Raw genomic sequence first — 12,116 nt, 5'->3', positions numbered from 1 at the left:
TGAAATGGTCGCAATTTTCCAAATCTGCATACAAAATAGAAAACAACGTAGCACCATTTTCTTTCCATAGAAAAAAAGACTGTTCCATATGTGCAGAGCTCTGGATCACAGCTAATAAGTTCATTGTTGAAATGTAACTTCTATAATTATTATTCTGAAATTATGAATAAATAGATATGAAACCAAAATGCCCAATTTCTTTAGGAGAGCAAAAGTATATTAAATTTTTTATTCAGCCCCCTCCACCTTCCCGATTGCTGTATTTGAGATTGGAGAAGGCTACGTTTGAGAAACATAATCATTATGTATTTCAGTATATTTGTAGTCTACCTTTCTATAAAAGTGTAGCATACCAGGGGAGGTAACCATCTACCATAAGCCATGTATGCATAAATGAAATATTGATAAAAAGAGAAAGAAATCTGATCCAAAATGTTACATATGTTTATAAAGAAATGTTTTAAAAATTGAGTTGGTATGCATGGCAATTTTCATTATATAACAGAACCACTTGTTGATTGAGAAAAATCCCTAAATCCATTGAGATTCAAGACAAACATATTTAAGCTATCCAACTTCTTTTCTTACACAAAATTCAGTCTAGTAAACAAAAGCTAACTGATAAAATTACCAAAAACATTCAAATTAAATTTGATTACTTAATATAGAACAGGTAACAGAAGCGTATCAAAATTTCAAGGCTTTTAGAAAATAATGTATAAAGCTTCATCCGATATTTTTTTTTGTATCTAAAAAGAGACATCTGCTTAAAGTGTTTTGTGAACAAAATATTAAACACACATATGCATAATACTATTAAGAAATTACAATTCAGTTCATATTGAAGTTTCATAATGTATACTAAACAAGGTCATCATTATTATGCAGCAAAATATACAATGATTCGGTCTGACTATTTATGTCAAATATTCTTACCTACTCCAATTGTTAAAGGAGAACCAGCATGGGGAGGTGTAGCGGGAATGTTTTTGGGCGGAAGTGGTGGAGGTGCTATAACATAAAAGGAATATTTTAAAGACAAGGATGGACAAAGCTCAATCACAAAGAAATTGACAACTAATAAGAATAATAATAAAGTTGGAAGGGACCTTGGAGGTCATCTAGTCCAACCCACTGCTCAGGCAGGAAACCCTATACCAGGGGTAGGCAAGCTTGGCTCTTTTATGACTCATGGACTTCAACTCCCAGAATTCCTGAGCCAGCATGGCTCAGCTTGGAAACCTCTCCCTTTCCCCTCAGCATGGCTGGCTCAGGAATTCTGGGAGTTGAAGTCCACGAGTCATAAAAGAGCCAAGGTTGCCTACTCCTGCCCTATACCATTTCAGACAAATGGCTGTCCAGTCTCTTCTTAAAAACTTCCAGTGTTGGAACATTCACAGCTTCTGGAGGCAGGTTGTTCCACTGATTAATTGTTCTAACTATCAGGAAATTTCTCCTTAGTTCTAGGTTGCTTCTCTCTTTGGTTAGTTTCCATCCCTTGCTTCTTGTCCTGCCTTCAGGTGCTTTGGAGAATAGCTTGACTCCCTCCACTTTGTGGCAGCCCCTGAGATACTGGAACACTGCTATCATGTCCCCTCTCGTCCTTCTCCATTAAATTAGACATACCCTCTTCTAGCAACCGTTCCTTATATGTTTTAGCCTCCAGTCCCCTGATCATCTTTGTTGCTCTTCTCTGTACTCTTTCTAAAGTCTCAACATCTTTTTTACATCGTGGTGACCAAAACTGGATGCAGTATTCCAACTCAGTCTCATGTAGATGTGGGCTGCAATTCAGAGAGTTCATTGTACAAGCAGAACACATTTCCACTTGTGCAGGACTACCAGTTGTTAGCTTCTGACCTTCAAAGAGCATCCCATAATTTTTATACAGAGTATCTCTACCAGCAGAAATACACAGTACGGTAGCATACATAATGTTACTAAAATAATGCATTTTAAAATGACTATAGCCATTTTAATGACACATTTTCTGATTAATTTCTCTTTCTAATATATTATATTGGCAGTAAAGGTGAGTTTTCATTGCACGGTTGAATTAATACCTCTGTTTCCACACAGTATAATGAGCCACGATCCCTAATGGATTTACTTATTTCTGCGTTTCAGAATTTTTCAATTACAAAGGCCAAACAAATTAAACCACTTTTTCTACTGGGAATTATTCTAACTTACTTCCAGATGGGAAGGGCCGTGATGGATTAGGAGCTTCTACACTTGATTTCTCTGGTTGCATAGAACTCCAAACTTCAGACTGATCTACGGGACCTGAAGTCACAGATACATAACAACATATTAATCTAGAAGTAACACAAGAGCTTGATTCTCTTTTATTTCCAGTAGCAGTTTAACTGTGAACTTTAGGTATTACCGAATTACAGCAACTACTCAAATAAAATATTTTTTTAAAAAAAAATTAATCCCAATACTTGCAAGTACTATTTTGAGTGTTTGCTTTACCATGAAATAGGCAGTACAACATTGGAACCGGCGGCTTCCCGATGCGTGTATCCAGTTCGCATTTCTCATTCAGGTAATGTGGCAAACATTTTTTTTTAAAAAAATATCAACATGCTCCTTAAAAATGATTCGGATAGGAGCAAAAAAAGAAACTTAACATAGATTTGATTCCATGTTTTCTTAGGTTAGCAGTTCAGCACTCCAGGTGAGCACAGAGATGCTCACAATAAGAAACAGTCAGCTGCATTTGCTAAGCGAGCATAGGGACGTCATGACGAAAGCAGCATTGGAATATGTACCCCACCCTTTCCATACCTGCGCCAAGAGGTTGCATGCAGGTACAAAAGGGGCAGAGCCTGGGATGAAACTGCTTTTGTTATTCTGAATAAAGCAACACACTCTGGTGAAAAGGACAGAGTTAATCAAATGACGGATCTAATGATTATTTCAGGTGAATCAGCCCGATGCGAAGACTGTATAGTACATGGAGTATGGTCTGGGGATGATATTGAACTGGAGCAGATAAGATCCAAGTTTCAATCATAGAGGTTAATTGGGTAACTTCCAGACAATCATATTTTTCAATCCAAAATAACACAAAGGCTGTAAGGAAGAAACTCCAATAGAGAGAAAGCTAGGTATTCCCACCTGAGCCCCTAGGACAGGGGTAGGCAACCTCGGCTCTTTTATGACTCATGGACTTCAACTCCCAGAATTCCTGAGTCAACTGACTCAGGAATTCTGGGAGTTGAAGTCCATGAGTCATAAAAGAGCCGAGGTTGCCTACCCCTGCCCTAGGAGAAAGGCAAGCTATGAATCTAATAAATAAATAAATACAATTTAATAATTTACCTTCCAATTTGTCTTCTTCAAATGCAGATTCTAGGGGTGGACCAAATAATGGTGCTAGGCTAGTAGGGTCTTCTGAAGTTCTTTTGCTACAGGAAAATTAGTTACTTGGTATCAGCAGATGTGACAAACTGGTTATTTTTTATGTTTTCCATAAAATCAAGGGTCAAACTCTTAAATGTCATTTCATATATTTACACAAGTATTGAGTTTTGTTTTGACGTTGCTTGTTATAGATCTGCTATTAATCATTGCCATATCTATGTAGCAACTATGCAAGATATATTTTAACAATCAGTATCATGTCCCAATGCTTAATTCTGCTCACTAACTATTGTGTAGATTAGGTTGTCATTCTCTCTCTCACTCTCTTACCCTCTCTCTCATTTAATGTGTATGTGTCTGTGTGCATATATTATGTACATATACATATATGCATACACATTTGTACAAATATATTTGTGTGTATGTATATGCATAAATCTGTGATATCACATTGTTTATGTATTTGGTCTACCACAGCAAATTCGGATAAAAGAAAGTCATTCAAATATTTCAATTCAAAGCCATTTGGCACCAATCATTCCCTGTGTTTGTTCCTGAACATATTTATTAATCAAATGATATCAAAGAAATGTTAATCAATAATACTTTTCCTTTTGCAAAACACTAATGGTTCTTCTGGTGTTATTTGTTCTTTGTCCAATGTTCAGTCTTAATCGTTAATAAATTACACATTTTAGGATCAACTTTCAGAAAATGAATACTGTAATCCAATAAAATAATAAATCAGCTATATTTTGAATCCACTTTATTCATTTATTTGGAGTCTTATAAGTATAAATAATAGAGTAAATATAAATAGATGGCAAGAACTGTCCCCAGTATTGTAAATTTTGTTTATGTATTTCTGCCGATAGGCTGTCTTAATTCAATAATATTATCAGGCAACCAAGCTATCATATCTGTGTAAATTCACAGTCTGATACAAGCTGATGTCCTCTCTCTCTAGAAGTTTAGATAAAAAAGTACATTACAATATTCTTTTTCATACTCAAGATGTAAATAAAAAGGGGTTGTCATTTTCCATATAGAGCCACACCCAGGGTTGAAAATTGGCCTTGAATTAGCTAAGAAAATCTATAATTTTATAGATTTTTATAGGAAACAAATGTAGAGTTAATCTTTTAAGGCAATCAAGCATAAAACAATAATCCCTCCAAACATGTCCATTTTGGGAATAAGAATTCCACATCTCTGGGGGCCTCAGTTTTACACTAACCTCAGAAGCTCTGGAGTAGGTGTTGAACGCCGGGGTCTTGCTATCTCTTCACCTAGCACAAAATATACATTTAAAATTGTGTTCTTGGAGTACAATGTAGACAAACTGCCTGCAGACTTTTAAATAAAGTCAAGTGAACAGTGGGCCCCTGAAGACGTGGCATTTGTGCTGAACTGAGACCATAAGTGTATCCCCTTTGCATAATATTGCGACTTTTGTAGCCTTTTTTCAGTCGAGGCAATTATTTTTGCAGGAGTGTAGGAGCTATTTCTGCAAGAACAATTCTGCAATGTTAACTCCTAAGCTATGGGATAATTGTCCTATTGACAGTAACATTCAACTTTCCTGCCTCCTGGCTCCTCAGCATTTTTCCTATTCTATCATACCACCTTGCCACCATTTCACTGACTTTAAATTGATCCAAGGGGTGTTTTCTTTCTTGGCTCATAAGACAAAGATAAGGATGGGAGGCTAGGGCTGAATATAAAGCCAATATATGGGTTCCATGGTTGGTCAACTGGAAGGCACACTAACTGCTGCCTGCATGAAAGGCTATGATAGCTTTGGAGAATATTAGATTATAATTTAATATCTTTAAAATATGATCATATGGCCAAATGTAGTATAATATTAAAATTATAGTTAGGCAATCTACATTTTTCTACTTAAGGCATACTAATACTTAATAAAAATGGCAGAAAACTAATTATGGCCCCTTAACATAATACAAAATTTCATAAATCATTCCAAGATTATTTTTGCCCCCCCCCAGTCTTTCTACATATACTGTAACATTTCACATTTTAGGGCTACCTATGTGTTTTAATGAAAAAAATAAATGCAATTAAAACATTTTCATTAAATATATGTATTTTTATTATATATGAGAGTATTCCATGAGTTGTGATTGATATTTCACTTACACCCAGAAAAAAAAATATGGCCTTTTGATATGGATTGTGCAGTCAGTTAACTGCAAATTCTGCATGGGCACTGTAAAGTCGCGTGCTTCACATAGAGACGGACACAGAGCTGGGGTAAAGGTGAGTTTATTCTGAACAGAACGAACTGGGGAAACAGGGAAGCCTGGCGTCTATTTTTACCTGCCCAGGTGGATGGCATCCAATCAGTTCAAACCTGGGCTTCCTGCCAGTGCAGGTGACAATGGGTGTAGATCCTGGCTTCCCACCAGGCTGACCATGCCTGGGGCTGCCAACAGCTTAAGTCATTAGGCTTATCCTGAGTGAGCAGTCATCGCCCGGAGCTGTCCAGCCCCTCTGCTGATCTGCACCATCAGCCTCCTGCTATGCTGTCCTTTGTGTATGCTGGGAGGCATACACTGCAGGCACTTTGATTTAAAATGCATCACTTTAAGACCATCAAGGACTATTAATTATATTTATGCATCTGTACTAAAATTGCAAGCAGTTTGCAGAAGTATTCTCAATCTATACTGAGATCTATTTCACTGACCTTCTGAATCTTTCTTGTTAATTAACTACTGCTGCTCTTTTAGAATATGAAACTTATAAAAGAAATCTACTCCATCTATGGATTTTCACCAGTTAAAGTCCAATGTGTTTTTAAATGGTACTTACTAGATAAGATCCTCTTAACTGTACCCTAAAATTAAATACAGAAAACTACAGTTTAGAATTAAAGGTTTATATTTACATCATTGCTGTTTTCAAATGCTGAAAAGCCATAGATAAATAATATTTGTAAAACAAAATATACACTAAAATGCAGTACACTTCGTGGGTTCCTTTTCCAGTTTATTCATTCATTCATATTTACATGAACATGCAAACTATTCAAACATCTTTTGAATAGACCTGAGCGTAATAGTTACAAATGTAGAATTTTACACATACTCAGTTTGCCAAAAAATCCTAGACAACATGTTTATAGCCCCAGAGCTAGATAATACATTCATAAAATCTCATTTGCTTGTATATTGGTTTATGTCTAATTTTTTAAACTAAAAATCTAGACTGCAATATTGAAAAAGACGGGGGGGAAACACATAGAAACAGAAAACCGAACACTCGGGAAGTATAAAACATAAACAAAAAGTGATCTTATATACTCTTCTGTTAGCTCCTTATACTTTACATATCAGAGGGTGACAAACGATTGGATCCAGAATGGTTATTCTGACCATTTCTGGATGCGTTTTTCAAGGCAGATCTTTTTCTTTTCAAATCATATTCCATGAATTATTTTAACATGAGAAAATGAGGCCATAACATCACATCCAAGGAAAAGGGAAGATCAAGAAGAACTGAATGATCAAGAGTTCAATAGGGAAGGGTTTTAAAGAGAATAAAATGGGAAATATTTCTTAACCAACGAGATCCTTATTAAGCTTGGCAAGAATTGTTATCTCCTAAACACTCTCTGCAAGTTATGTGAGGCATATTCCCCAAATAAATTTAAATTAATCCTGTCTTAAATTACCCATTGTCATTTACCCAACTGTTTCAAGATGAATTCACGACTTACCGGGCTGCGTCTCTGTTATCACCAAAAAAGAAGAGAGAACAGATAGCTAGTCAGAGAGTGAAAGATCAGTAATAAAAATGACTTTGGATGGTAGGAGATCTTCTAGCTTTACAAAATATTAATTTCAAAACTATTTTTCCTCAAATAGTTGTCTTCCCAAATCCGCTTAAGGTCTTGGGCAGGTTTAAACTTGATTTTAAAAATGAACTTATACTATGAAGATATTTGCAGGAACAACATCAACAGAAAATCCACATTTGCTTATTTTATCCCACATATTGTTAAAAGATTATTATAGATCTAACATTAATAAAAGTGTTACTGATCTAAAATTAATTAAAGTTTTAAATTAATCAAAAATCATGTCCTCTTTCTTTATATATTTTGGGCAGTTCAGGAGACTGGCCTTGTCATATTTGCAATTACCTCCAGTTCTTCTTTGGAAATTCAAAAATATGTGCATATATTGTCAGCTTCTTATATTTTTAAAAATTGGCAATTATTCCTTGTGTTGGCAAAGGCTCATACTATGGAGTTAAATATTCTACTTTTTCTTTTTCTTTTTTTCTGAAAAACACAGGCACACTTCGTATGTTGTCAATATTCATGTATACCTATTATTACTCTACATAACTTTTACCTTATGTTTACTTATGTCTCATTGTATTTATCATATCTGTAGTTATGTTTTTGTTAGTCGTTATGTCCTGTCTAGCTGCAACTCGTCAGCTCGTTGAGACCCTTATTCTGCCAAAATAGTGAGAATCTGTTATTTCTGGTCTATTCCCTGTGTGAGTGGTTTGAGACAGTATGCTTTGCTTTTAGACTATTCTACATAATACAAACTATTCTATATATCATATATGTTATATAAAAAGAGTCATATACAAAACTCTCATATCCTTTTAATATTGTTGCATAAGCAATATCTAATACGTTATTCCTGGAAGAGTCTAATTTTGCCATTGAACTATGCCAATATATCTCCTAGCCTAGAAGAGCATGTTTTTATGAGAGTGATAAACTCTTTAATCTTTAGTAACAAAATTAATTTGGAATAGGACACTTGCTATGTGAATTTAGTGCAAATTCTCTATAGATTCTCTGCTGGACAATTCTGAAGCTGCTGTGCTCTTTCATTTCCTATCCTCGCTTCTTCTGCCTTTAAAGACATTTAATAAGAATATTTCAATGCTTTATTGTGTCAAACGTTGAACCTATCTGGCCCAAATTTCGCAGGCTAAATATTCCTTAAAGGATCTTCTATCTACGCTATTTTTTAAAAATGGTATTTAATCTTCAAATCTTTTATTAAGCTCTACCTCAAAAGTTCAAAGTGAATTTTGTTACCTTTGAATCTCACATCTCAAATCATCATGGATTGCCTATTTATTCTAACAATTGCTAAGCTTGTAAGCCGCCCTGAGTCTTCGGAGAAGGGCGGGATATAAATGGAATTAAAAAAAAAACTTTAAGAAAGTCAATTAGCTTGAGAGGCAACCAGGCGGTCTGCCAACCACTTGCTTGCATGGATAACATGGTTCCTGCTTCTTCAGGGAGAGCAAATGATTCAACTAGCGCAGGCATGTCCAAAGTGCGGCCCGCGGGCCATTTGTGGCCCGCGGGGCGGTTTCATACGGCCCTCGAACAGCCCTCCCTGCTCTATGTAAATGTGGCCCTCCCACGGCCCTCCTGACGTCACCGCCCAAACCTGGAAGACGAGCGGCGCAGGAGGGGTGGGAGAGGGGAGCGATTTGCCTGCAGTCTTTGTGAAGTAGCAGCTTTAGCCGCAGCTTCGCCGGAAGAAACCGACGGGCCCGCTAAAGCGCTTGGCGACCTTAGAGTGCAGGGAGGTGGGGTGAAGAAACCCGACACCGCCTCTTGTCCGGCTTCTCGGGCTCTCTCTCTCTCGAGGGGGGGGACGATCTCGCTGCGCCTCCCACTCTAAGGACCAGCCGGGCACAGCCACGCAGGTAAGCCCTCCTCCCTCCCTGTTAAAAAAAAGGAAATGCAGCAAGGAGGTGCCTGGGGCGGACCACCTTTTCCTGGCTGGCCGAACCACCACGCTCCTCCCCCCGCCCCGGGCTTGGCGCGGCGTCTGCCCCGGTGGCCAGGGAAAAAGGGCCTGCCACACAAGGGAGGGCGGTGAGAGTGCCAGGGAGAAAGGGCCTGCCACACGAGGGAGGGCGGTGAGAGGGCCAGGGAAAAAGGGCCTGCCACACGAGGGAGGGCGGTGAGAGGTCCAGGGAGAAAGGGCCTGCCACACGAGGGAGGGCGGTGAGAGGGCCAGGGAGAAAGGGCCTGCCACACGAGGGAGGGCGGTGAGAGGGCCAGGGAAAAAGGGCCTGCCACACGAGGGAGGGCGGTGAGAGGGCCAGGGAAAAAGGGCCTGCCACACGAGGGAGGGCGGTGAGAGGGCCAGGGAGAAAGGGCCTGCCACACGAGGGAGGGCGGTGAGAGGGCCAGGGAGAAAGGGCCTGCCCCACGAGGGAGGGCGGTGAGAGGGCCAGGGAGAAAGGGCCTGCCCCACGAGGGAGGGCGGTGAGAGGGCCAGGGAGAAAGGGCCTGCCCCACGAGGGAGGGCGGTGAGAGGGCCAGGGAGAAAGGGCCTGCCCCACGAGGGAGGGCGGTGAGAGGGCCAGGGAGAAAGGGCCTGCCACACGAGGGAGGGCGGTGAGAGGGCCGCATCCTGATGTCACCGCCGAAACGTGGAGGACGAGTGGTGCAGAGCGGGCGCCCCGGGCGAGCTCCACTCGGTAGCAGCGCTGCCCGGCCGGCCGCTCCCTTGGCGCTCTTCCCTCACCGGTCCACGGCCGCCTCGCCCTGAGCGCACGCTCGCTTGCCGCCTCTGCTTCCCGCACCTTTTCCTGGCTGGCTGAACTGCCACGCTCCTCCCCCCGCCCCGGGCTTGGCGCGGCGTCTGTGCCGGTGCAGCGAGGCTGACGGTGCGCGCCTGGCCTGGCCGAGCGGGAGAAGGGCCTGGCAGGCGGAGTCTCTGAGCTGGCGCCAGGCAGACCTCAACGGCCTTCCCGCCCCCGGAGACGCCCCGGTGGCCAGGGAAAAAGGGCCTGCCGCGCCCTCGGATTCTCTCTGTGCTGCGAGCACCGCTCAGTTGCCAGGCGGGCTCCGAGTGGCAATTTTCTTGTCCGCTGCACGGAAAGGGCTCGGCTTGAATTCTTCCCGGATGTTTCTGGTTGGTCCCCTCTCAAGTGCTAACCAGGAATGCAGGTGAAGCCCTTGGTATGTGGCAGCCGAGAAAATTGCCTTTCAGAGCCCCTTTGTGCAATGGTTCTTTTGTCAGCCAGAAACAATTGGTTGTGACCATCTACCTGGGCACCCTCTACTCTTCAGCAGCCTCAAGGCCAGGCAAGGGGTGGGCGTGCGGGGCTGGTTCTCTCCTCGGCAGGGGGGAAGGTGAGGCAGCGGCGGGGCAGAATTTGTGAAGTGGTGGAAGTGTGTGAGCTGTTACCAGAGAGTCTGACCTTGTCAAAGCAAATAACACAGTTTCCATCTTCCAAGGTCAAACAGAAAATGGCGACTATAAATAAGAAAAGGAAAGTTGACAGTGAGGGCCGCCGTTTCCAGGAAAGGTGGAAAGTGGAATTTTTTTTCACTGAAATACGGAATCGCTGTGTTTGTCTGATATGTCAAGAGACTGTGGCCGTTTATAAAGAATTTAATATCAAAAGACACTACCAGACAAAACATAGCACATATGACAAACTAACAGGGCGCGACCGCAGTGAAAAGTTGAAGCAACTTGAAGCAGTTTTAATGTCACAACAGCGATTTCTCACAAGAGCCCGTGAGTCAAATGAAAATGCCACAAAGGCAAGCTATGACGTGGCAATGTTAATTGCTAAAAATGGCAAGTCTTTTGCTGAGGGTGATTTTATTAAAGAGTGCGTTATGAAAATGGTTGAAAATATCTGTCCCGAGAAGAAGCAAGAGTTTGCCAACATTTGCCTGGCTTGTAACACTATAGCACGGAGAATTGAAGATATTTCATCAGATATTAAGAGACAGTTGACGTCCAAAGGACAGGATTTTGACTTCTTTTCAATAGCCTGTGATGAAAGCACAGACCTATCTGACACAGCTCAGTTGCTGATTTTTTTGAGAGGGGTGGACGATGAAATAAATGTGACTCAAGAGCTACTTGACCTCCAGAGCCTTACGGACCAAACTAGAGGAAAAGATTTATTTGTTGCTGTTAGTTCCGCAATAGATGACATGAAACTGCCCTGGAACAAAATTACTGGGATTATTACTGATGGGGCACCTGCTATGGCTGGTGAACGAAGTGGCTTATCAACCCTAATCTGTAACAAGGTGATTGAAGAAGGAGGCAAAGCTATTAAACTCCATTGTATCATTCATCAACAAGTTCTCTGTGCTAAATATCTCAAATATGATCATGTTATGAAACCGGTTGTAAAGACTATTAATTTTATTCGCGCTAAAGCTCTGTACCACTGCCAGTTTAAACAGTTTCTACTGGACATCCAGGCTGAATATGAAGATGTTTTATATCACAACGATGTAAGATGGCTCAGTCGAGGGTCTGCGCTGCAGCGTTTCTACTCTCTCAGAAAGGAAATAAAAGAATTCTTGGAAACAAAGGGACAACCGATGCGAGAACTATCTGATCCTATTTGGCTGGCTGATTTGGGGTTTCTAGTTGACATAACAAAGCATCTGAATGTACTAAACACGAGTCTTCAGGGAAAAGATGCAGCGGTGAACCAGCTTTATTCACACATCAAGGCCTTTGGAACAAAGCTGCAACTTTTCCAAAGGCATTTGTCACAAACACAGCCCAATACCATACATTTCCCAGCATTGCAGGAAATAACAATATCAGTGTGCAAATGAGCAGGTATGCAGCAGACATCGCATCTCTGGCTGGAGAGTTTAAACGGCGCTTTCAAGATTTTGCACCTATTGAAAAGGAGATCAGCCTTTTCTCCTCTCCATTCTCTGTTGACCCCGATGATGCTCC

The 12,116-nt window shown here is 40.9% G+C and overlaps 1 protein-coding gene across 1 annotated transcript in view; it reads right to left on the bottom strand.

The window, feature by feature from the left end:
* The window catches only part of SGIP1 (SH3GL interacting endocytic adaptor 1), a gene marked incomplete at both ends in the record, with an annotated part of 128,204 nt that overhangs the window by 42,136 nt on the left and 73,952 nt on the right, over nt 1-12,116 (bottom strand). The window contains 6 exons of the mRNA XM_081325489.1: nt 937-1,011; nt 2,194-2,286; nt 3,331-3,416; nt 4,610-4,661; nt 6,208-6,232; nt 7,115-7,126. Coding sequence (XP_081181615.1) covers nt 937-1,011; nt 2,194-2,286; nt 3,331-3,416; nt 4,610-4,661; nt 6,208-6,232; nt 7,115-7,126 — 343 coding nt within the window. The remainder of the gene's footprint in view (nt 1-936; nt 1,012-2,193; nt 2,287-3,330; nt 3,417-4,609; nt 4,662-6,207; nt 6,233-7,114; nt 7,127-12,116) is intronic.

Source organism: Vipera berus (genome assembly GCF_964194415.1).
Source record: "Vipera berus genome assembly, chromosome: 3".
In the NCBI taxonomy this organism is placed as follows: Eukaryota; Metazoa; Chordata; class Lepidosauria; order Squamata; family Viperidae; genus Vipera; species Vipera berus.
The sequence above is the reverse complement of the archived record's forward strand: the minus strand, read 5'-3'. Positions and strand labels throughout refer to the sequence as shown.